Consider the following 24,611-nt stretch of genomic DNA (forward strand, 5'->3'; position numbering starts at 1 on the left):
GCTGGAAAGCACTCCAGGTACCCCCTTCCAGCACAGAGAAAACCAAGATTTTTCTAGGACGTGTCCTGCCATGAGAACAGCAGCTCTGCACAGCCTGTTCCACCCCACAAAAACCCCCCTGAGCCTGCACTTGTCCACAGAAACCCCCCAAACCCACACACTCCATCCCCAGCTGGGGCTGCAGCTCAGGTGCAACACGTGGCTCACACAGGTCTCAGCTCCTCTCAGTCAACAAGACTCCAAGGAGGACAAAAAAAAAAGGTTGGGAACAAACAAGGAGGTGGATAACACACCCCAAAAGTGTTCCTCCTTTCCTGGGCCAAGGCTGTGTCCACTTCTCCCTGCACTCTGGCTGGAGCTCCTGCTCAGTCCGATCCCACACTTGCCAGGGCTCACACTGCTCTGCTCCTCACTAGTGTTTCTCTCAAAACCAGAATTTTCCAGAGGAAAAACAGCCTGGTGTAAAGTTTACTATACAGAACACACATTATTAGGATTATGGGGGAGTTAACCTTAATCCTGTTTACATTAACAGAGCTTTGTGTTCCAAAAAAAGCCACGTTTACCTGTACCTTGCCATGGGAAGAGCAGCTCCCTTACCTGGAGGAATTCAGAGCCCAGGCTGCTGCAGGTCCCAGGCAGGTCATCATGGGGTGTTTTATCCAAGTCATCCTGGAAGGCTTGGGAGGGCAGGGGGAGATTTTTAAAGCAAGGTTTTAGGGACTACCTGAACTTCCCAGCATAGTTCCAGTGGCAAATCACAGGTCAGTATTTCAGCAGGGACATCTCAGAGTAGGATTTTACTTTGGATCTCTTTTGCTCAGCACTGAACCCTGAAGTGGTTCAGCCCTCCTGGCTACAGGAACACAGCTCTGGAGGTCAGGAGCAAACACCTCTGTGCTCCCAGCTCACAACCAGTGAGAGCAGGAGGAAAATGCCCTTTTATTTTTTTTCCCCTCAGCAGCTGTGAACCCTTCCTGATAATCACAATTAAGTGCCATTATCTGGAACCCACCACAGGTGGGAGAAAAGCAGCAGCTCTGCTGCAAATCTGCCAGTTTGTGGGTGTCCCTGCTGCTCTCTTTGCCCTGTGCATTCCCCACCTGCTGCTCAGGGCTCCTGTTTCTCCCTCTCAACCCTCAATGAGTCCAGGAAACAGAGGTGGATCCCAGTGCCTTGATGTGCTCTCTGTCCTTTATTACCAGTGCTGCCTTACACTGGACAGGGTTAATCTTCACCTCTCTGGGATTAAGGTATTGCACCCTTTGATGTTGGGCAAATCTTTGTCCATGTGTAAAATCATTCTCAGCCCTCCAATGGCTTGACCTCCCTGCTGTCACCTCACAGCAGACCCCTGTAAGAGCCTCTGCTTCTAGACACAGGTTACTTCTCTGCATTAACATGATGAATTTGAATCTATCCTTATCACTGAATTTGGGGAAGAATCCTGCTAGAACAATGTTTTTCAGGCTCTTTGCTTTTCCTCTATTCACAGTCATGGGCAGTGCCCCAGCCCCAGGTCTCCCAAGGTCAGCAAGAACAGCCACAGGGCTGGGCCCAGGATGAAAGGCTTTCAGTGTTCTCTCTGCTCAGAGCACTGAACCAAGTGTCTGCAGCAGCCTAATTGCATCAGGATGTGGTGTTCAAGGCCTTGTGTGATTTCTGGGCTTTCTGGCATCACCTTAATTAGATGGGAGCTGTAATTTTCCACCCGGAGTTCCTCCAGTTTGACGATGATTTTTGTAATTGTTTGGGAAGGCCTTTGTAGAAGCAGAAAACAAAAACCCATGGGCAAAGAGAACGTTTCTCCCTGCTCCCAAAGCCAGCAGAAGGTTTTTTTTTTTTTTTTTTTTTTTCCCTCAGAATTGCTGCTTAAATGTGATTCAGGCTGTTCAATGTGCTGAGGCAGCTCCTGATGGTCCTGCAGTAAAACCCACCCAGTTATGACCAGGACAACCATCAGCACCCACAGGGCTCTTCTTCCACAAAACTCTAAAGCAGAAGTTGTTCATTCCCAGAGTGCCCAGCTGTCCAGCAGGACATGGAACTTTTGACTGCCAAGTTTTCCAGGTGTTTCCCAGTCCTTTACCCATTAACAGGAAGAGCTCACGTGTTAAACAGCAAGGCTCAATTCCATTCCAACTCCCTAAATTACTTCTGCCACTTGGATTTTCACTTCTTATAAAGCCAACAGTGGCCGTGCTCCATTCCAGAGGCATCCAGCTTCCAGGACAGGATGAAGTCATTCTTACCTGGGCCTAAACACGCTGGTATTTTATTAATTTTGTGTTGTGAAAGAGCTCAGTACTGCAAATGTAAGATCCTGGACCAGCAGCACCACTCACAGCTGAAGGAGTTCTGCTCAGGAAGCATTTGAGGCCCTTTTCCCACCCAGACAATGTTTCTGTGCCAGCACACAGGCAAAAATATAGGCAAATACTGGCAAAAATACAGGCAAATACTGGCAAAAATATAGGCAAATACTGGCAAAAATATAGGCAAATACTGGCAAAAAGCAGAGCCACGAAGGAGCTTTGACTATAAACTGCCAGGACTTTGGAGCACATGATTCACCCTGAATTATCCAATGGTTCCACTGCACCCAAAAAGAGCCTGAGGTCTGTCCAAACAAGCTGCACTGAGACATTCCCTGATGCTCTGGGGAAGAAAAGGAGCATTGTTCCTTCTTGAGCAGGATGCATCCCCAGCCCTGAGCAGGCAGGGAAGGCAGCTCTGGGAGGAGCTGAGCTCAGGGTGTACTGACTGCCCAGGGATTCCTGCAGGCAAGGACCTTCCAGCTGAAGGAAAGGGGAAGGGACACCCCGTGAGGCTCCCTGAAGGGCACTAAAAGGCACATTTAGGACACAGACTCTTTTCTTCCCTCTGCCAGCGACTTGCTGTGAGCGTGGCAGCCTCAGTTTCTGTCCATCAAGCAGCTGCAGTAATTTTTATGTTCCTTCTAAGTGGTTTGATAGCAAGAAACGTGTGAGTGTTGCTGTGCAAATGCTCTGTAATACACCCAGCCAAGGGACAGCCAAGGGACAGCCAAGGGACAGCCTGGCTTACACATACAGGGGACCTCAGGCAGGGATTGAATCCCAGCTGCTCCACCCCTAATCCTATAGAACAGCAAACACATCCTTCCCTTGCCAACAGTGCTGTTGCTGGCCAGGCACAAGGGTTGGGGGGGAAAAAATTGCTGAGAATTCCTGCTGGAGCCAAAAATTGTCTGCTGGAGCACATCTGGGTGTAAATGCAGGAGTGGGGAGCCCCAGCTGTGCTCTCTGGTGTCTGGGGTCAAGGCTCAGCAGAATTACAACCCAGTCTCTTGCAGACCTGACAGACAACCTGCAAAGGTTCAGGGGGTTCTTCAGATCCAGGTTTAAGCAAGTGTACCCTGACCATCCCGTGGCTTTAACAGCGTAGAGAGGCTGTGAAATCCTGAGGTGTGAAATACTAACCAGCCACAGCAAAACCAAGCTGGTGTGAGATGAGACCTGGCCCTACTGTGGAAAACAGCAGCTTCTCTAAAGAGCTTTGTGTGTTTGGGGGATTCACTCCTGCAGGGAGCATTTAGTTACGGGCTGGTCCTAATGGGCTGAACGGGCTGAGGGAGCCAGAAGTCAAAACAGCTCTCCCTGGTGAATCCTATTAGCCAGAAATAGCACTCCCTGCACGGACAGGGCCAGTGCAAGTTCCTTGTGCTGGGATCACAGCAGCAGAGCCCTTTTTATCACAGATCAGGATGCTGCAGCCAGGGGAACAGAAGGGCTGCCAGGGCCAGGCAAGTCCTCACTGCCAGAAAGCAACTCCAGCCAGAAAAGCAAACCAAAATCAAACCCAGGGCAAGGAGGCAGGATGGCACCTCATCACTTTGAGTCCCCCAAGGGATACAGCAAACCCTGAGGAGTGAAGGGGAGAGACTGTATGTGTGGGAAATCAGGAATTACCCACTGCAGATGCCACTCAAGAGAAGAAGAACCCACTATTTGATGGAAAATAGTCCATGGAGCACTTGGTGAGGGGCTTTCTGGTGAGAACAGGGGAGAGAACACAGCCCTGGCTGCCCTGCAGCTCTCCCTGTGTGCACAGCCTGGGCAGCAGCAGTTCTCACCTGGAAATGGGGAGATATTTCCTCTCCCGGGCAGAGCCTTGGCTGGTAACCCTGAATTTCACTTTGCTGCTCTTTGGAGACCCTGATTTCAAAACAACCTCTGCCTGGGCTCTTAAAAATTCCCTGCCAGCACATCCTCTCTGGAGTGGATTGTTTGTTCAATGTAATCTCCGAGGGGGGGGGTGGAGGATGTTGCAAATATCTATTTGAAATTACTCACTGCACACAAGCAACTCCATAATTAAGTTTGCCAGAGGAAATCATCCTCCAGCTTGAAAAGGAGAAGCTTTGTTATTGTTAGAATACAGGCCCATTTCTGACACAGTCCTCTGTGCCCCATCTGTTTTAGAGAACTGGCAGAAGTGTCAGCACACATCTCAAATAAATTGCATTTCCCTGAGGAGGGAGAACAGGCTGAGGCCACATGGCCAGAGTCACTACAGGGGAGCCCCTGCTCTCTGTGGTTCCTTTCATTATAAACTCCTGCTTTTAGCAGCCACACGTCCCCATGGCACCATCCAGCTGTGGGGCTGAGTTATTGATCTGCCTCAGAGCAGGGGAAGGGCTTGAGGAACAGCAGGGGAACCCCTTGGAGGCAGGGCAGCCCATTCATGAGCCAGGGAGGGATGCCCGGGGGGGGCTTCATTTCAAACATCAAACAAACCCCCCTGGCTGGATGCTGCAGGTGACAGGGCTCACGAGGGGTTCTGGCCGGGGGCTCTGGGAGGGGAACACACCCAGGGTGCAGTTTCCAGGGCCCCCTTTCCAAGCTGTGACTCTGCTCATCCCGGAGGAAACATCAGTCCCACATGACCCGTGGAGCAGAACAGCTCCTGAGCTGCAGAAGGGCCGAGCACAGTGCATTCCCCAGCACTAATTATGAGGTAATTGGGCTGGTTTGGGGTGGCTCTCACTCAGAAGGGTGGGCAGAGCGGGGAAACAACACAAAGGAACAAAAGAAACTTGCCTGTGGCGTCCTGCCTGTGCTGGGTAACCTCCCAGGCATGGATTACTGGCCAAAATTGTGAGATAGAGACAGAAACAATCAATACCCCTGGAGAAAACAGGACCATGCCTGGCCTCCAGGAGCCAGGGGATGCCCCTGAGCTCTGCACATGCACCCAGGAGATTGCAAGCAGCTCATCTGTGTGTGCTAATGCACAGATTTGGAAAGCACACCCTCTGTGTTTCCAGGTACCTGCTCACCCAAAGAGCCACCTGGGCAGGAAAGATGCCCCATTAAAGAACAGCCACTGGACCAGCAAGGAAATTCCTGCAATGCCCCAATTCCCTGTGTCACATCAGGTCTGACTTCTTATCTGGAGTCTGATTTTTTTGGGTTTAGTCACCTGCCTTCCCCTGTCAGGGGGCTGTGCTGGGGTCACACACCCTGGGACACTCCTTCACATCCAGGAACTACTGTAAATAAGCACCAAAGGTCCAAAGAGGCAGGGGAGGACACACAGGCACGGAATTACAGGGTTCCTCCTCATCTCCAGCCCTGTCTGTGATGTGAGGCACGTCCCTGGCAAGTCACTCTCTCTGCATCACAGGCTCTGCACTTGGAAAATTGATTTTAGTTTGACTTTTGTTAGAGGCTGAAGTGTGTGATGTGGCAGAGAGTGGGACACATGGGGGAGAATCTGTTTTCATGGTGGGAGAGGGGCGTTTTTTCCACAGCTGGGTAAAACCAGACAGTCAGGGTGGGGCCAGCACTGAACGTCACTGTTCTGTGTTCCCTTTATTAATTATATTATATCAATTATATTATTAGCATTCAGGCTACTATTAGTTTATGCCTGAGAAGCATCTGCTGCCCTCAAGCACAGGAAGTGTGAGCTTGAGCTAAACCAAGACCTTTGCTGGCTAAGAACGAGACTGATACTCTGTGGAGGAGGGGATGGAGCGTTTCCAGCTACCCCGGGCGATCAAAGGAGACCCGAGGCGGAGCCGAGAGGCTCAAGTTTCACCCCCAGTTTGTTTTTCCCGGGATGAACCGGTGCCGTGGAGCCCGGCAGGGATGTTCGTGTTCCGTGAATAACGGGGGCTGAGCTCTGCAGGGATGAGGAATCACCAAACGCCAAACAAAATTCAGCTCTGTGCCCTAAGAAAGAGGAAAACCACCCCAAGACACTGTCCCTGATACCGAGTGAGGAAGCAAGAAGAAGCCACTCGTTGGTTCCAGCAAAAGCCCCCACTTTTCTTCCTTTTCAGTTTACAGACAAGAAATCATCCTCCAGCACGTCCTGCCCTGGCATTTTGTGCTGAGTCCATGAGAAGCCCAACAGAACTAATTCTTTGTGCACCCCAAGGAGGGAAATCACACTGCACTCGCCACACAGCCACAGGATTCCCACCTTGGAACTGGTACTGCTCCTTATTTTATGATTTATTAGCCTCCTAACAGCAGAATAAGCAAATAAAGAACACTTTAAAAAATTACATTTTCCCGACCAAGCTGAATTTCGGTCCCGTTAGAGGTTCAACTTACAGCAAAAGATGGGGAGGGGGGGGAAACCACCCAGCCAGCTCGCTCTTTGTCAGCCTCTCGCAAGAAATGGGAGTCCACAAAGCAGATTTACAACCTTCAGACACACAGACATCGGCAGAGGAGTCAGCTCCACACAACAAACTACTCCGGAGCCTTCTGCAGTTTGTATTATTTACTGGTACGACAGTAAAGCACCGGGGGAGGGAATAAAAACTTCGAGCTAAAACCACCGGCTGTAAAACAGCCACAAACCGCTCAAAAAAAAAAAAAAAAAAAAAAAAAAGAAAAAGAAAAAGAAAAGCAAGCGAAACCCTACTGCTGAATTGAATTTGAATAATCTGCCCTGGCTGCAGTTCAGAACAGAGCTGTGCGGCACGGAAGGCTGTGCTCCCTTCCGCCAGCAGCCAGCCCGAAATCCCGCTCCTTTTCCTGCTTCCCCGCTCCCGCGGAGCGCAGGGAACGCAACAATTCCCGCAGAAAAACACGCGAGGAAGTGAGGTCTGGGGGGCGCGGATTTTTTTCTTTTTACCTCCGTGAAGCCCTCCTGGAGAATATCCAGCAAATTGCCCCTGGCCAGGCAGGCGAGCATCGTCCTCCGGGAGCCCGCGGGCGGGCGAGGCTCTCAGGGGACACGGGGCAGCTCCGGGCGCCTCTTCCTCCTCCTTCTCCTCGCAGAGACAAAGGCCTGGAGCTCATGGGGGACCGCTCTCATCGTCCCATATGTGCGGGGCTCGGGGCTCGGGGAGAGTTGAGCCAAAGTCCGGGCTCGCAGTGGGCATGCCCGGGGAGGGAGGGAGGGAGGGAGGGAGGGAGCGGCCGCAGGGATGTCGCGGCGTTCCCATGGAAACGCCTCCGCCCGCGAGATGCAGGACTCGAGCTTCGGGGTGGGTGAAAAAAAACCCAACATCTGAAACCCATTTTCCAGCCCCGCGCGCGGGAAAAAAAAAAAAAAAAAAAAAAAAAAAACAAAAATTATATATATATATATATATATATATAAAAGTTTAAAAAAAAATATTTTAAAAAATGAGGTTTTCAAACCCACCGCAGCCGGCGAGCCCTGCCAGCCCCCTCCGGAGGGGAGGGACAGAGGATGCCTGGGGAGGTCAGGAAAGCAAAAGGAATCAGTTCTGCAGCCCCGCGGCAGCCACAGCGTTTACATCGCTCGCACATTCGAACGCTGAAACGGTCGGGATAAAAAAAAAAAAAAAGAGGGAGAGGGAGAAAAACGCTCAGACTGAAGCGAAATACAGTTAAATGAAAGCCCCGGCACGGTTCTAAATCAATAAGTGAGCTCACACCGGGAGTAAGTATCGGATATCTCTCCAGGCTCGTATCACCTTACAGGAAACGCCCGGGGGAAAAGGGAAAAAAAAGGAAAGCCACCCCTGTGGGAGTGGGTGAAAAGGCTCCAGGCAGAGGCTGTGCCTGCCCAGGAACGCTGCGGGGACTGACCCGCGGCCCCAGGTCCCAAAGACCCGCCAAGCACTTCTAAGCGAGAGATACGTTTAAAAACATGGGTTTTTTCCTGCCTAAGTGTTGAAGCATCACGAGGAAAAAACGTAATTTCACCATTTTCCACACAGGGAGAGGCGGCTGAAACCCAGGGAGAAAGCAACAGGTAATTTCCCTCTGTAACCAAGCCAGGTCGTTCCAAAAGGAGTCACCCCCCACACACCTCCGTGACACACGAGCTTTAAATTATTCATGTTTGCTTTCCCCGCCGCCCCTAAGTCACCGGGAATGGAGATTTTTGTGTTTTCATCGCTTGCAACACCACATCTGTGAAGCAAAACAACAGATTACTGGGAGGCTTTGCATAAAACCTCGTAAGCTGGAAATGCTGGGGGTTGGTACCTTGATCCAGTTTACTCTGGAGCCTCAAAATGCCATTAAATAGGCAGCAATAAATATTTATCCCCATCTCTTTGTGATGCAATCGAGTAGCCTGTGCCTTTGTAATTTCACTAAAATATTTTGGAAAAACTAAGTGGTTTCCCCATCAGGCAGAAAGTGACCTAATTTTGAAGCAAAAACAAACAGAGCCTTTTCTGTGGAGTTTACAATGCTCTTGCTGACTAATAATTTATTATATATATATTTACTTGTTACATTATATTTGTTCATAATATTAATATATTGATATTTATAATATTCTTACAGTACATTTATTACAATTATATATTTGGTATTTTTGTTATCTCTTTTTCAGGGCTACATAAGAAATGTGCAACACAGCAAAGGGTTCTCTTTCTGTGTGCCAGGCTCGGGTACAGAGGTTTTGGCATCAGAGATTTGCTTCTGCGTGGGGTTTCTTATCTTGGAAAAGAACTGCCTGGGTCTGACAATGGGAATGTGAGGGAATAAAAGCAGGCTGTTCCTGATGGCTGGACAGGGGCAGGCCATGCTGAGCCATTCTCCTGTTTATTATTATTATTAAGGGAACACCTTGGGTGCACGTGTGTGCTGAAAATAACTCTGGAAAATTAAATGCTATTTCCCCCTTTGTGTTTCACTCTGAAATTTTTCAGCTTCTTGTAGCAGAAAACGTGGGTTGTTTGTTTTTTTTTTCAGTTTTATGGCATCATAAAGTGCCTTTGAGTGTTCCCTCTGCAAAAAGCAGAAGGAACAGCCTCTCGCTGAAATGATGCTCCACAATCCTCCCTGAGTTTCCCCCCCCCGGGGAATGGGGGAATTCCAAAATGAAGGGCACGGGGCAATGATGCCAAAGGGACACGTTCACAGGAGGGGTTCCTGCTGTGAGTGACCTTCAAAAGAACCCCACGGGGTGGCAGTTTGGGTGGTGGCATTGCCATCTCCTGGCCACTTCCAGCACGGCCCCAACCCCTGGCCTTGCACAGCTCAGCTCTCGCTGACAAAATGTTGGTTGGGGAGAGAAAAGCAAGTGAGGCCGAGTCAGGAATTCATCCAAATAACCCAAATGTGCAACTTAATGGCTTTGTGTCACTCGGTGTCCCCTCCCAAACTCCCCAGCAAGCCCCCAAAACAGAGGTGACACACAAAAAGGGCCCCTGGGGACTCACAGAGGGTGCAGGAGGTGGGGGACAGGGCACCGTGTCCATCAGAGTTCCCATGCTCAGCTCAGCCCCCAGGGGAAGGTACCAGCACTCCTTGAAGCCTGAGGGGAAAAGCAAATATATTAAATAAAAAGCAAAAAACTTTCTCACAGGGAGAACAGACCAAAAAAAAAAAAAAGTCTGAATATAATTAAAACAAAGGGGGAAAATTGCCCATTCTTTTAATTTCCTGCAGAAAATATATCCAAGGGCTACAGCCTTAGGGCCATTTACACACATTTGCATTTTCTTCGCTGTGGAAAGTATGTCTGGTGGACAGAATTCCTCTAAAACACAGGGAAAACCCATTCCTGATTCCATTGTCTCACACTGCACACAGGCCTTAATCATCTCTTGCCATCTCCGGAGGGGGAATCCAAATTCAGTGGCAGTCAAATCTGCCAGTCAGAGCTGTCCCCAGTGTTAAATATTCAGGGTGTCCTCTGATTCAGGGCGTTTAGCCCAGACAGCACAGAGTCATAAATAGTTTTAGGACAGAAATTCCACCTACCGAGATTTTCTAGTAACTTATTTCCCAGTGATTTATTTCCTAGTGATTTATTTCCTAGCGATCCGTATTTGCTTTGCCTTCCATCAGAGGTCCCAAGGGAAGTGGGGTGAAAGGAAAGGGAAGGTGGGGAGTTGGGGAGTGCTGCCGGGATGGTTCTGTGGGAAGGACGGGATGGCAGCAGGAATCAGGGGGTTTAACAGTCCTTTAAAGGTGGGAGGGGTGTGACCCTGGGGCAGGGGGGCACTGGGACGTTGGTTGTGCCGTCCTGGTCCATCCAAAGGGCAGGGGTGGGACAGGACAGGGGACAGAGGCGGAGCTGAGGGGGGTTCTCTCAGGCTGGAGGTGTTTTGGGGCTCGTTCTGCAGAACGAGGTGTGGGACAAGGCCCAGAGCCCTCCCAGGGGTGTGTGACCCCAGGTGCCCCTGGAAGGGGGGTGGGATGGGGGCCTGGAGCGTGGGGAGCCCCAGGAGCAGCAGGGCTGGCTGAGGGAGCCCGGGATATGGGGTGGGGGACAGGGATGAGGGGAACAGGGAGAGCTCCCCGGGAGCAGGGGGGTCCTGGGGGATGAGGGGCTGCTGGGGATGGGGTGAGACAGGGAGAGCCAGCTGGGGAGGGAGCGGCACAGGGAACAGCAGGGACCCTGGGGGGTGAGGTGGGGTGGGATGGGGGGAGATGGGTGGGACGGGTGAGGTGGGATGGGACGGGGTGAGGTGAAATGGGGTGAGGTGGGATGAGTGAGGTGGGATGCAACGAGCAGGGATAGGGTGAGGTGGGATGGGGTGAAACAGGGTGAGGTGGAATGGGGTGGGATGAGGTGGGATGGGGTGAGGTGGGATGGGATGGAGTGAAATGGGGTGAGGTGGGATGGGATGGGGTGAGGTGGGATGGGATGGGATGGGGTGGGGTGAGGTGGGATGGGATGAGCAGGGATGGGCTGAGCTGAGGTGCGGCGGGTACCGGACCCGCTCTCCCGGCCGTACCTGCTCCCGGTGCGCGTCTCCGGTTGCCGTGGGGACAGGGGCGGGATGGGGCGGGATGTCCCTGGCTCCGCCCGCAGTCGGGACAGGGGCCGGCAACGGGGACTCGCGAACAGGGAGCCGGGAACGGGACTGGGATAAGGGGGGGACCCGAAACCCAGCACCGCCCCCCCGGAGCCTCCCCCAAAGCGCGGGTTTATCACTAAAAACGAAACATTCCGCCTTTAATGCTACATCAACATTAACGCCCACGCGTGACGCCCGCGGGAGGCACAGGAGATACAATGTCGGGCGATTTTAATGTTCAAAAAGTGCCAAACCGAGTCCTTCGGAAAAAATCCGTCGTGCAGAACAAGCGGCTTTCAGGTTTCTCTGCTGGAAAACAGGCAAAATCACCACTCCTGGGTGGGAGCACGGGATTGTCTCCAAGATGTGCTGCACTTCCAGAAACGACCCCGAGCACTGCAGAGCTGGAGCTCCTTAGGGAGTGGGAGATAACCCATTCCAGGGCCCAGGCTCTCACTGAAACACGGCTGAGCTCCCACCCATTCATAGCACAGAAGGGCTGAGCCACAGACCAACAGAACTGAATAATGTGACTTAAATCTCTGAGCCAAGCCCAGTCCTGTTTATGTCCATGGCAGAACTGGTTTGACATGATGGATGTGCAAATATACACCAGTTTGGGCCCAGGACCTTGACCTTGGTGTCCCTGCAGCTTGACCTAATGTCCCTTAATGTCCCCAGTCCCAGCTCTGCTGCTGGGGGAGGAAAAGCTTCCGTGCCATTCTCTGTGCATGCCACTGCAATAACAGGCTGTTTGCACTTGGATTGGTTTTTAAAATCATTTGTTGCAGTCTTGCACCTTCTAGAGACCCTCCCATCTCCTGAGCTATAGTCCACATTTGATGATGTTTCTAAAAAAAGATCCAGTTTGTTCCTATGATGCAGAGGGCTTGGCTGGAACTGGAGCCTTGCTGGTTGTACCAGGGGTCAGTGCAAGGAGGGACATCCCAGCTGCCCAGCATGGACCAGGTCTGGCAGCCTGTCTGACACTGGGCTGGCACAGCTGAGTGTCCCAGTGCCCCACAGCTCCCTCCAACTCGTGTCAGTAAACCCTGTGCCCACTCAGTCATCCTCAGCCCAAAGGGTTTCATGCTGGGCGTGGAGTACAGAAAGAGGAGCAGGAAAGGGAGCTCAAAACCAGCCCTTCCAATAACATCATCCTGTACCCCTTGTAAATTAAGGGCAGCCCTTACAATGGCCCCACTGAGGTCAGCTGCACAGCATAGGTCAAAAAAACCTCTTTTCAGGTAGAAAAATGTATCATATCCATTATAAAAAAGGACCTTCTACACAGATTCCTCTGCCCTTACAACAGCCCTGCTGACAGCACGGCCAAAAGGTAGAAGAAGTTCAAGACTGGTCCTCAAACAATTCCACCTTAGCAAACACTGCCCACACCAGCTTAACTTTTTGCAACAAGCAGGAACTCCTTCATTCTTTTTACATTCAGCTGAGTTATAATATGCAATATTATGTATGTATACAAAAGGTACCAAGGCGTCCACTTTTAAACACTGGCAATAACCAGGTTGTCCCACGACCTGCACCCAGCTCTGCAGACCATTGCTGAGGAACAGAACGTGCCAAGCACTGATTTAGGACCTGAAGGCAGTGCCTGGGCCCTGTTCCACTGCCAGGGCTGCCAAACCCAGTGCAGGGGCAGGAGCCTTTTGGACAATTGCTGGGCTGCATCATTAACACTATTTTAGATCCCTACACAGACACAGAGGGGTGTCTGGGAGGGTTAGCAGGTAACACCTCGTGCTGTGTGCTCTGTGTTACTGGGGTTTATGACTAAGGCTGACAGTACAACATGAGGAAGAATGGAGGCAAAGTCCAAAGTCCTCTCTAAGGCTGCCCAGTATCTCAGGCATGCAGACAGCTGCTGGTCTCTAGGGACTGGATAACTGCCCTAAATCCAGGGTTGCCTCGCAGCTAAACTGCCAGTTTTCCTTGTTTCACTCCCAGTCAGAGCCAGGAGCTCAATTCTCACTTGTGTGCATGGAGGGCTACAGATGCACAGCCCACCAGTGAAAGGAATTGTCCTGTACCCCTCTTTAATTCTGCATTCCTGGCTCGGTTTTCCAGAGCTGTGCATGGCCACAGAACACTGCTTTTTGAGAGAAGGGCCTGCCCACAGTGCATGGCTGCAGCCACGTGGCAGGTGTTGGAAGAAGACATTGCAGTGGATGCTGTTGAAGGTTTCATTTCTTCACAGCATCAGCCACGTGTCAGTCCTGCACGTTCAGAATTTTCTTAACACTGACACAAAGCCCTGTGTCGAGACCTCCCTCGTCCCAGCCCTGAGTTCTGTGTGCCACGTTCCCAGATCCAGCTGTGCCACGTTCCCAGATCCAGCTGTGCCACAGCAGGGACGTCCTCCCTGCAGCTCTGAGCCTTCACCAGCTGAGGGGCAGCTCTGCCACCTCCCAGTGCTGACAGGAGGTGGGTTTCCAGCGTCAGGGACAACCCTTCCAAGGGGAAGAGGGGTTTTTTCATCAGCAGAATCAGATGGGGAACTCCCCATGCTGTGAGAATGTCTGTGGTGGGAGACCCTTCCCCCCAGAGTCTCGCTGTGTCCACGAGGCTCCCTTGGATCTGCAGCATCTCTAAGTCTGAGAACTCCTTTTGCTGCTGAAGGAGGAGGAGGAGGAGGAGGAGGCCACCAAGTCTCTCACACCAGGGTGCCATTCTTGCTGTCGTACTTGAGCCTGGCCCTGGGGAAGTTGAGGGTGGCATATTCCGTGGCATTCTGCAGCTGCAGGTTCTTCACCTCGGCCGCCGAGCGCTCCCGGGCCTTGGAGAACACCTGGATGTCTGCATAGTGGATGCTCTCATCCTGCTGCACCCCCTGGGCTTTGCTCACCGTGGCGTAGACAGGGACATCAGGGACATCTTCGTACGTCGGAACCTTTGGGGAGGGAAAGCTCTGGAAGCTCAGCTCCCTGGGCTGCTGCTGCCCCTGCCTCCCCCAGCCCCACCCAGCCCTCTGACACCTCAGGGGTTCCATCCTGCTGCTTCCACTGCGCTCCAGGGGGGAAAAACAGTGTCCTGCACACTCTTCCCACAGCTGGGAATGCCTACACAGGGTGAGAGGGTTCATGGCTCTGGACAAGCTGCCCCGTGTCCTCCCAGCCCATCCAGCCCAGGGGGTGGGGGCCAGCTCTGTCTTCTCACTGCACAGTCAGGGAAGAAGCTCTGGGAAGCTGGTTACCTGCCTGCCAGGCTGCTGCTGTCCACTCTCATGCCTCACATTAGTTCCTGCAAGGGAAACACCAGCAAACCAGGTTAACAGCTGTTTGTTGTTCCACCTCTGGGTGCAGCAATGCAGTGCCCGGCCCAAGGGCTCTCCCCACTGGGCACAAATCAAACCTCCTCCTCATCTGCCACCCTCAGCCCTGATGCTGTCCCTGAGAAGAAAGCCTGGCCTTGTTTCTTTGGGAAAAATAAGGTTTCCCAGGATGACAACATGCTGTGGACCACAGTGTTCTTGGCAGAACCCAGGAGTACAGACACAGCACAGAGAGCTTCCTTGTCAGGCCCTTGGAGAAGTCAGATCCAGTTTTAACTTTGTTATTTCCTTTGCTGCCTGACAAACATATTTTGCCCAGCATGGCCCAAAGGCCACAGGACACAACTGAGCTACTTAAGGAATGCACTTTATTCTGGGGGACTGTTGTCAGGCAGATGTTTGCAGCTCTTACAGGAGTTTGATGCTGCCAACTGAGAGCACTTGCCTGTGTTTTGATGTGAGACTTTGATATTCTAAAGATGCTGCTGAAGTCCCTTCCCTCCCCCATGGCACACCACACCCTTTGCTTTAAGATTCAAAGAAATGTTGCCTTTTGCTTCTACCAAGCTCCTCTTGAGGAAGGTTAAACACAGAAAGTGTGGGAGGGGAGCTCAGGGATCCCCCCACAGCCAGCACTGACTGATGTCACCCAACCAGGGGCTCAGCCACCCCACCTCTAAAGCATTTTCGCACGTTCTTACCTTGCTTTTCCTTCTTTCTTTTGAAAGGGGAAGGACACTTCCTGAAATCAGAGAGAGACACGTGAGCCCTGACAATCCCCAGCCCCTGCCCTCCCAACACACAGACCCAACCCCCCCCCGGGTACCAGGGCTGTGTGGGGTGAGACAGGCCCAAGAAGTGTCTCAGAGATCATCATTTCAAAGAGCACAAACCCTGCTCGGGGGGTCAGAGGCTCTGACACCCCCATTCCCTGTGCTTTGGCCCCTGTGCCCAAGGAGCAGCCTGCACAGAGCTTGTGCTAATTCAGTGGTTCAGACAGTTTTTCCTGTTCTCAGCTTTCCACTTAGAGCACAACCAAACCAAACAAGCTGTGCACTTATTATTAGCCAAGCCAAACCCTAATCTCAGCTGTACCTGTGTGACCAGGAGGAGACAAGCCAAACATAGATATGTTCCAGCCCTGGGATGAACAGGAGCCAAATCCATTCCAGCTGTAACAACAGAGCCCAGAGCTGAGCTCCTGCAGGCTGGGGCTGGCAGGGGAGAGTGCTGTCACATTGTGGGACAGATGCATGAAGGAAATGTCACCAGTGCAGGACGTTTGGGGGGGGGTCAGGGAGCAGGTGCCAGCCCTTGTATGGCTCCTCCTGTGCACACACGTCCCTGTGGTGCTGGCCACGGACCAACAGTGCAGCTGAGGGGCTCACAGGCCTCTGCTGGATGGGCTGCAGGGTCACCATTTGGTCTCCAAGGAATATCAGACGTCCCACACGGTGTGCATTTGCCAGTTGGTCGTGCCACAGTGCAGTGCCCGAGGCAGAGCTGTGCCCCTGCCGGTGCCCAGCGGGCGGGGGAGCAGGACAGCGTGTGCAGTAATGCCTTTGGCACTCCAGTGGGAAAACAAAAACCCAGCCTGAACGCAGGCAAAGAACCTGGAGACGTTCAAAATGGTCAGTAATGATTAACCAGCCCTGCTGGGGAAGGCAGAGGCAGCCCTGGGGAAGGCAGGGTGGCCACACGCAGGGATCCGGCGCCGCTCCACATGTCCCTGCTCTGAGCTGCCCACGGGGGCACTGAGAGCCCTCCGGCCCCTGACAGGCAAAGTCTGGAGGGCTAGATCAAGGTAGAACTGCTTTGACCCCTAGATCAGCTCAGCTGGTTGGAGCAAGGTGCTAATTACACCCAGGTTGTGGGTTTGACCCCTGTACGGGCCATTCCCTTAAGAGCTGGACTCGATGGTCCTTGTGGCTCCCTTCCAACTCAATTTGTTCAATTTGTCTGGTAGTGGTTCTCCCTTGGCTCTCGCAGCTTCCTCCTCCACTGTGTGCAGGGTCTCCAGGGCCCTCCTTGGCAAGGCTTGTGTGCCAGAGCCCTTTCCCTCGGGCACGCTGTGGGTTGCAATCAAAGCAGCCCCATTTGAGGCAGAATCAGCAGGTCCCCTCTCCCTTTGGCTGCCAGGGAGGCTGCTGGATCAGCTGCTGGTTTGGTTGCCTCCCTCCCCTTGTGGAGGGAGCATTACAGGCAGCGTGTGGGCTGGAGCTATTCTGGGCTGTCTGCAGGATAAGCACAGCCAGGCAGGAGATGGCATCTCCCAGTAATTGGGACGTGTGTGGCAAGGGAAACGAGAGCAGGGAAACCTCTCCCCTCTTCTCAGAACCGGGTCAAACATGTTGTAACTCCCAGGCTGAGAGGAGCACATCGTATTCTCCATGACAGCACACATGTCCCTGCTCCTGCACTGCTTCTTCCCCTTTTCCCATGTCAGTGCCATCCTGGTTTCGGCCCTACATAATCCTAAATTTGGGTGTGTTTTCCTGTCTGTGCACACTTTAGTGCCCTGAGTGGTGAGAACGACCTGGAGCCTGCCCTGCCCGTGGTCATGACTGCAAAGGCACCCAGGCCCGAGGGCATATTCATCAATAACTCTCTTCTGTGAATAAATTTGCTGTAATAGCTTTTCTTTAAACACCTCAGACTGTGCCCCAGGCACCCCCTGATCAGGCCCTTTGTTCACTGATTGCCCTGGGTACCTCATTAACCCTCCAACACAGGGTAGAGGAAATAAAATGGGAGTTTTGGTGGGTGACACATCAAGACCCAGCCTTCCACCCCCCACCTCCAGTTCCTATTCCTAAATCCCAAACTCCTCGGCCCTCCAGCTCAGGGCTCAGGTTGGCAGGACCTCGGCGTCCTGAACCTTCCTCCACTAGGTGATGCTGTGCCGCTTGCAATTATTAAAAACCGCCGATGAATTTCTCATACTTTTAACAAACGCGGTGTTGGAGAGAACGTCCTCGGAGCTTCACTCTGATATTCACGGCTCTTCCCCTGGTTTCACGCTCAGAGCCGAAAATATTTCCACTTGGCACCCAGTGATGCTCCACTGTGCCCTTTCTCTGCAAGCGGGAGGTCCAGGGCACGGCGCGACCCAGGAGGGATTAAAGTGTCACCCTCCCTCCGTCCCTCCCAGGGAGAAACAGCGACAGCATCTCCAGAACGTGGCCAGGATTTCCAGGGCGTAAATAAAGCCCGGACAGCCGCAGGCAGGGAGAGGGGCTGGAATAGCGGAGAGCAGGAGGGGGTGGCTGAACCCCAGGACCCCTCCCAGCAGTGCGACAAAGGGACACCTTGGGGTGTCTCCCTGCCCGGAGGGGCGAGGACAGAGGTTTGAAGCAGCTCCTTCCCAGAGCTGCTGCAGGAGCCCCAGCTGGCACTGCGGGGAGGTGGCACAGCCCGTCGGGGCCGAGAGATGTGACAGCAAAGCCCCTCGTCCCCCCTCCCCTCCTGCCCCCGCGCCTCCCTCTACACCCCCCCAGCCGTGACCCCCCGCTCCCTCCTCCCAGGTCGGTGTGAGCCGACCGGGAGCGGGGCTGGGAGCCAGGGGGGAGCCCTGGCAAGCCCAGCACAAGGACGCAAAGCTCCCAAAGTCCTCCCGAAGCGCCGGAGCCTCCCGTGCCCTCCGCGCCCCTGCCCGCGCCGGACTCACCCCGGGCGCCCGCAGCTGCACAGGTTGCCCATGTCGCTCCTTCCCCCATGGAGCTGGAGCGTTCTCTGGACAGGGAGAGCTTGTATTTCCTGGTTCCTGCTCGGCCCCTGGCTATTCCAAGGGAGTGTCTGGCAGTGTCGGGTTTCTCTCCATGGGCTGCACGGGGCTGTGCTGGCCCCGTGTGGCATCTACCGGGGGTGGCCCCCGGGGCCCGGATCGCCCCCTGCTCACCCGGGGAGGAGGGGGCAAGGTCGCGCGTGCCCCCAGGGCTTCACCCCCGGGGCTAAACCTCTGCTTTCTGGTTCTCGCAGTGGCCGTCCCGCCGCTGTCCCTCTCTGCCCCCGGCGCCATCCCGCTGATGCCAGCAGTGATGCAAAAGGGGACGGAGGAGGGACTTCAGATGTTCCCGAACAAAAGGAGAAGCCCCAGAGTGGGAGCCCTCAGTGCTGTTCCTGCTGCTCATCCCTGCAACGCGAGCAGGATGTCAGAAAAATGCGTGGCACGGGCTGGCATCACCTGGGAAAGAGGGAATCTGCTTGGGAAGGCCCAGCAAGAGGGGGCTGGCAGGTCTGCTCTCATTTCCTGACCTGCAACCCCAGGGACCCTGGTGGAAATCCACTCTTCTTACAGCTCCCTGGGTGAAAGTGTGCAGTGTTGTGCTTTTGAGCAGGGCAGAATCCCATGAGGCACCTCACGCCATTAAGGGCCTGCAGTACAGCTGTCAGGCTCACCCTCAGCACGGCAAACAGGAACCTGAACGTGTATTTTATCCCTCTACTCCTTTGAGAGCCCTTCAGACTCTGGCTGGTCATTCCTGGGCTAATCCTGGTACCCAGTCTCAGGCAGCACTAGGAGAAGTGATGCTCAATTCCAAAAGATACCATGTGAATGTCATTCTTGAGCAGAACCTGTGCCCCACAGCTGTGATTTGGCACAGACCCAGCTCTGAGTCCCTCATGGGGTGTCCTGACAAGGGGGTGAGTTTTAATTCACCCTTCTGGTGGGCTGTGTCAGGAACTGGCCCCAGTCCCCTCCTCCAGGTGTGCCCATGCTCTCAGCAAGGTTCACAGCATCATTTATCACCTGCCCAAGTGCAGAGCAAACCCTGTGCCTGTCCAGGAGTGGCAGGAGGAGAAGGATCATTCTTTGGAAGGGCCACAGGGCAGAGCTGCTCTCTGGGCTGAGTCCTGGATGAGCTGTGCTGTGACCTGCAGAGCCCAAGCCTTGCTCTGACACTGCTCCTCATCATGTGCCTGGAGAGATGGCACATCCCAGTCTGCACCACAGCACCCCAGGGAGAAGTTAGGACTTGTGCAGGCAGCTGGGATTCAGTCCTGATGCCAACAGGACCGTGTTCTCAGGGTCCTGCAAAGACCAGGTGGTCTCAGGAGCCTGTCCCTGCTTGGGAAGCTGCAGACTGTGTGTCTCTGGCTTTGCCACAGACACTGTTGTTTTAGTGAACCAGTGGCTGTTTTGATTTCTGGGATAACTTGGGCTTTGTTGCTTTGTGGGGAAGGAAGAAAAAAAAAGGGCTGGGAGCCTGTTCCCATCAGCCTCTTTCACAAATACTGGAGCTGCTGCTTTGAGCTCCACCAGAGAAACAGAAAGGCATCAAAAACATTGGCAGGGCCGGGGAGTGCTTGGCTGCCACTCTGCATTCCCTCCTCAGGCTGTGTCTGCAGGGATGAAAGAAAGCATGGCTTCCAGCAATCCTGCTGGGCAGAGCCAGCAGGCTGTGTGGAGCAGAGCCTGCCAGGGGGCAGAGGAACAGCCCTGGCTGACACCAGGCAGTGCCAGCCCCTCTCTCTGCAGCCCTGCCCAGGGCAGCTGTCTGGGTGACAGGCTGTCAGACTGGTACAGGGCGAGCCTGCAGGGGCCCAGCAGTGGAGAATGAACTCATGGCAGAGCAAGGACAGGGCGAGGAAAAGCTGGAGGGGGGAACAGAACTGTGTGGTGACTGCTAATGCTGGGCATTTCTATGGCAGTAGTGCCCGAGGGCACTCCCAGTGCAGCCCCAGCCCTGGCCAGCTCCTGTTCTCAGCCCCCAGTGCTCCAGCAACCTGCAGCCCTCGTGCTGCCCAGGCAGCATCTCATGCTCTGGCACGTGCCAAGTCTGCACTGGGTGTGGATGTGCCCTCCTTTGCCCAGCCTGAGGGTCATATGTTGGCCATCCTCCCTCTCCCCACTCCCGGGAGGGAAGTTTATCCCAGTGACAGGAAATGTGCAGTGAGAGAGGGGACCATCAGCCTTTCTTACCAGCACAGGAGATGCCAGGTCAGAGGCAAAGAAAAGCCTTTTGTAGCTGCTGCCCTGGAGTGTCTCTGAGTTTGAAGACACATTTTATGAGGGGGGACTAAGGAAATGATGGCCCTGCCTGAGCCCACACACAGACACAGGTCCCTGCCCTCCCCACAGGGATTTGGGCTCAGGAACTCAGCCCTCCTTGGACTGGGGGTTTGGGTGGGTGTTGGGTGACTGGGATGCAGCTGCTTCAGGTGACTGAAAGCCACCAGCCCAGAATTATCTCTGGAGTTATTATTAAGGACTTAGACAATGCCTGTTATATTTCTATTTTGACAGTGTCTCACTGGCAGCAGCTTGTCTGCTTCCAGTTCCCGAGTAAGGGCATCCCCCAGGGGTCCAGGCTGAGTGTGGTACCTGATCTGCACCAGGGCTGGAGGCTCAGCCACCCTCCCACTGGGTCCTGAGCCAGCAGACAGGGTTGCTCTTAATCTGCCTCTGATCCTCCCTGCTGCCAGGGGCCCTGAGGAGCAGAAAATAGCTGTGTGGTTCCAGCAGCAGAGGGGATGTGCTGCCTGGGGCAGAACGCTGAGCAGGGCATTGCTGGCCCCAGGTACCCATGGAGGCAGAGGGCAGAGTCCTGCAGGGCACACCCCAGAGGGGAGAGGGAGAAGTTATATCCCCCTGGGTGTCTGAGGGAGAGCTGCCCTGAGGCACGCCAGGGACCCCCATATTTAGGCACTGACACAGCATTTTGCCTGCTTTACTTGGCTCTGACGAGACAAGGGCTGCAGCTGGCACCTGCTGAGCCCTTGGGGCCGCCCGGGGCAGCAGCTGCCCCGACAGCAGCTCACACGATCCTGGCCCAGCATCACGAGGCCACGGGGACATTTCTCATGCAGCCAGTCAGTGACACCACAGCGCCTGCAAAGGGGCCAAAGCCACCCCCTCTGGGACTGCACAGAGGGTGCTGGGGGAATCTGAGCAGAGCCTTTCCCTGCAGCATTTTGGGGTTCACTCCCCTCCCAAGGGCTGAGAAGGTCGGTGTGTGAACGAGCCCGGTGCCCCATGAAGCAGAGGGCTGAGGCAAACAGAGACCATGGCATTAGTTTACCTGGGCTAATCCCACCTGCAGGTCTGGGGATGCACAGGGACCCTCCAGGAGCTCATCACTCTGTACCTTCTGTCCTTGAGGCCGCTCCACTGAGGGCTCCCTACAACAGACCCTGCAGCTGCCCCTGAGCCAGGAGGTGAATCACAGAGGTGCCCCTGGGTGCCCCACAGTCCCTTCATGTCACCACTGATGCCATTTCCACAGCTGAGGCACTGTCCATCCTTCCTGCTGCAGGCCAGAAGCAACAGGAACCCAAGGCAAGCAAGAGAAGACCAGAGGCAGGTTTATTCCTCCTCCCTCCTGAGAACTGCAGGCACTTTTACAGACCAACAAGCACCTCCCGTGTCCACAAAGCTCAGCCACCAGCTCAGAGGCAAGGCACTGGGATCATCTCTTCCCTCTTCCCTCCTGGGCTAGAGCACAGCAGCTGTTTCACAGTCCACTGTGGCACAGCCTCACAGTTTGGGGTAAGAGTGGCCCTGGTCTTTTGGGGTGAGAGAAGAGCACCCTGCCTGGTGCTCCATGAGCACTTGACCTAGGAGAAAACTCGCATTACACTCACACTAGCACTTCAGTTCCCCTCTGTTTTCAGCTCCAAGTCCCTTTTTTCCAGCCATCAGCCTTGGGAAGCAGCAGTCTGGCTGCCTCAGAGCCCTGCTAAACGCTGCTGGTGAGAAACACGAGTCTGTCACCGTGGATTCCCCATCCCTGTCCCCCCCACCTTCCCAGTGCAAGCCCACACCTGGGGCCTTTAGGACTTCTCCTTCTCTTTTTCTTCCTCGGGCTGCTCTTCTTTCCCCACTGGCTGCTCCTCCTGCATTATCTTCACCTCGTTGACTTTGGCCTTCAGCTCCTTGCCGGTGCGGGGAGCCACGATGCTCAGGATGCCATCGTGGGACAGGGTGGCCCTCACCAGCAAGGGGTCGACGTCCAGAGGGAGGATGTAGGTCCTGGTGAACTCCCTGGAGATGAAGCCGTGGCGATCAGCCTTCTGGGGGTGCTGGCCCACCACCTCCAGCAGGTTGTCCACGGTGCGGACGCTGAGCTCGTCCGGCAGGAACTGGCAGACGTCCAGGAACACCTGGAATTTGTGCTCGTTCAGGCAGATCTCGGAGGTGCCCCGGTCCAGCTGCTTGTTGATCCGAGGCCTGATGTAGTAGCCGTGGTACAGGGCAGGGGCTAAAATCTCAGATGGGGACACACCTGGAAAGGAGACTCGGTGAGGAGTGTGGGGTTCCCGAGGGAGGAGCTGGAGGAGGGTGCTTGGCAGCAGACAGGGAAGGGTGGCAGGAGGAGGCTGGCACCTGGCACCTTGGGTTTGCCACCACATCAGCACAATATGGGTGGAGCCTCTGGCAGTTCCTACCTTTGTGTCTCTCAAACACACACACAGAGCCTGCCAGCCACTGCCTCCCACCACACAGCCCAGGGCTGCCAGCGAGCCCAGGGCTGGCATCCAGCTTCACATGTCTGTTGGGTGGACTGGGAGGGACTGGGAGGTGCAGTGGGTGCTCTGCAGTGCAGAGCCCACAGCCAGGGATGGGCATGGAAAATGCTGATGGTGAAGAAACTGCCCTGAAGAACTAAAGGCCTTTTGTGTGCCATTGTCCGGGGGGCTTTCCTTGGAGCTTTTTGCCTTTTCACGCTGTTGTGCTGGAGCTGAATGGTTCTGCTGCTGCCCACATTCCTTCCCCTCCGCCAGCCACTGCCCAGCTTTGTGCTGAACACCCCAGCTCAGCTTTTCTCCACATCCCCTGGCTGAAAAAACTTCCCCCCCCCTCCCCTGAGCGTTTCGCTCCATGTTTTCACAGCATGAGCATGAATGCCAGAGCATGGGTGGCATGAGGGAGGGACAGGACAGACAGCAGTAGGCATGGATGGAGGAAGTGGACATGAAGAGAGAGACCCTGGCTATCCCCCTGGTTTGATCTGCGTTCTTACCCTCCGAATTCCTTGGCTCCAGCTCCCTTAGCCTGCTCTGGAGGTCAATCTGCCCAGGGGAGCTCCACCACAGCCTTCCTGCAGCAGGGCAGAGAGAGGTGCCAGGGGGGATCCCACCTCCTTCCTTACCTTCCCCAAAGTTCTGGTCGTAGATCTTGCTGGGGTTGGCGAACTCGTACTCGGAGCTCATGGGGTGGGCGTGGGGGACGGTCCGAGCGGCCATGGCGGGGCTGGGGACAGGGACCTGCCGAGCCCTCGCTGCCTCTGAGAGTGAAGGCTGCAGATTGCAAGGTTTTAATTGGGTGAATTCCAAAGGGAGGAGTGTGTGATAAAAAGATGGACCAAAATAGCCACGCGCACAGGGCCCAGGATGCCTCGCCAGGGTGACGGGAGAAGCTTCTCGCTGCATTCCAGCAGGGAGTGCAGGCACTGCCTGCAGTCACGGACACCTTGGGAACATCCCACACGTCCTCCCAGCCCCGGAGAGCCCCTTCTGGAGCAGGGGCTGCAGGAGGGGAATGGGCAGCTGGGAGGTACAAGGATGAGCTGAGGGAGGCTGAAGTGGGGAAAAGCAGGACAGAGCCCAGGCTGTGCTGCTGGTGGTGCTCCAAGGACAGTCAGCAGGTCCAGGGGGTCCCTGGCACTGGTATGGATGGTGCTGATGGTACTGATGGCCCTGAACCCCCCATGGGGACAGGGCAGTAGCTAATGCTGGCTGGTGCACGTTCAGGCTGTGCAATGAAGTCCCTGTCACACCCATGGCCCAGATCAGCCCCTCCCGTGCCCTGCACACGGAGCCTGATTTTTGGAGGGGCTGAGCTCCTTTGAGTGATGAAGTGCTGCAGGTAGTTAAGCTGGACTAGACAGGATCCAGACCCCACTACTGACACCTCCCCACCCTGGACTGTCTGCTCCAAGCTGGCTGTCCAGGCTGTTCCCTTGGCCAGGGCTTTGGCATACTGAGACCCGGAGAAATCCCTGTGCCAGGGATCAAGAGTTAACCAAGGGGTGAAGCTGGCACAGACCCAGTCCCATTGGACAGGGCTGGGGGCTGCTGGTGGTGCAGGAGGGGAGCAGAGCCCAGTTGAGCTCCACGTACCCTGAAACCAGAGATTTCCCT

The 24,611-nt window shown here is 54.5% G+C and overlaps 3 protein-coding genes across 5 annotated transcripts in view; all 3 read right to left on the bottom strand.

Moving 5' to 3' along the window:
* DIXDC1 (DIX domain containing 1) overlaps window positions 1-9,737 on the bottom strand; it is a 29,722-nt gene extending 19,985 nt beyond the window's left edge. Inside the window, exon 1 of one of the 3 annotated variants that reach the window (XM_027734512.2) lies at window positions 9,650-9,737. In XM_027734512.2, coding sequence (XP_027590313.1) covers window positions 9,650-9,700 — 51 coding nt within the window. In that variant the 5' untranslated portion in view covers window positions 9,701-9,737. Of the gene's footprint in view, window positions 1-7,134; window positions 7,402-9,649 lie in introns of those variants that run through there. The other 2 variants (XM_027734511.2, XM_039385504.1) reach the window with 2 other exon arrangements.
* A 1,640-nt stretch (window positions 9,738-11,377) lies between these two features.
* Window positions 11,378-18,495, bottom strand: CUNH11orf52 (chromosome unknown C11orf52 homolog). The gene is made up of 4 exons (XM_027734521.2): window positions 18,196-18,495; window positions 15,230-15,270; window positions 14,451-14,497; window positions 11,378-14,147 (listed from the first exon to the last, which is right to left on the bottom strand). The coding sequence occupies exons 1-4, from the start codon at window positions 18,381-18,383 to the stop codon at window positions 13,911-13,913; spliced, it is 513 nt and encodes a 170-aa protein (XP_027590322.1). The 5' UTR covers window positions 18,384-18,495; the 3' UTR covers window positions 11,378-13,910.
* A 3,806-nt stretch (window positions 18,496-22,301) lies between these two features.
* Window positions 22,302-23,714, bottom strand: HSPB2 (heat shock protein family B (small) member 2). Its single transcript, XM_027734509.2, has 2 exons — window positions 23,621-23,714; window positions 22,302-22,753 (listed from the first exon to the last, which is right to left on the bottom strand). The coding sequence occupies exons 1-2, from the start codon at window positions 23,712-23,714 to the stop codon at window positions 22,302-22,304; spliced, it is 546 nt and encodes a 181-aa protein (XP_027590310.1).
* Window positions 23,715-24,611: the final 897 nt, after the last annotated feature.

Source organism: Pipra filicauda, unplaced genomic scaffold (assembly GCF_003945595.2).
Source record: "Pipra filicauda isolate LSUMZ 115617 unplaced genomic scaffold, ASM394559v2 scaffold416_size611912_pilon, whole genome shotgun sequence".
NCBI lineage: Eukaryota > Metazoa > Chordata > Aves > Passeriformes > Pipridae > Pipra > Pipra filicauda.

Coding starts and splice junctions, on each gene's coding strand:
- HSPB2 (XM_027734509.2), bottom strand. CDS start 23,714: ATGGCCGCTCGGACCGTCCCCCACGCCCACCCCATGAGCTCCGAGTAC. Junction 22,754..23,620: donor CGACCAGAACTTTGGGGAAG/GTAAGGAAGGAG, acceptor TCTCCTTTCCAG/GTGTGTCCCCATCTGAGATT.
- CUNH11orf52 (XM_027734521.2), bottom strand. CDS start 18,383: ATGCCACACGGGGCCAGCACAGCCCCGTGCAGCCCATGGAGAGAAACC. Junction 15,271..18,195: donor TGCAGCTGCGGGCGCCCGGG/GTGAGTCCGGCG, acceptor CTCTGATTTCAG/GAAGTGTCCTTCCCCTTTCA. Junction 14,148..14,450: donor AGCAGCAGCCTGGCAGGCAG/GTAACCAGCTTC, acceptor CCCTCCCCAAAG/GTTCCGACGTACGAAGATGT.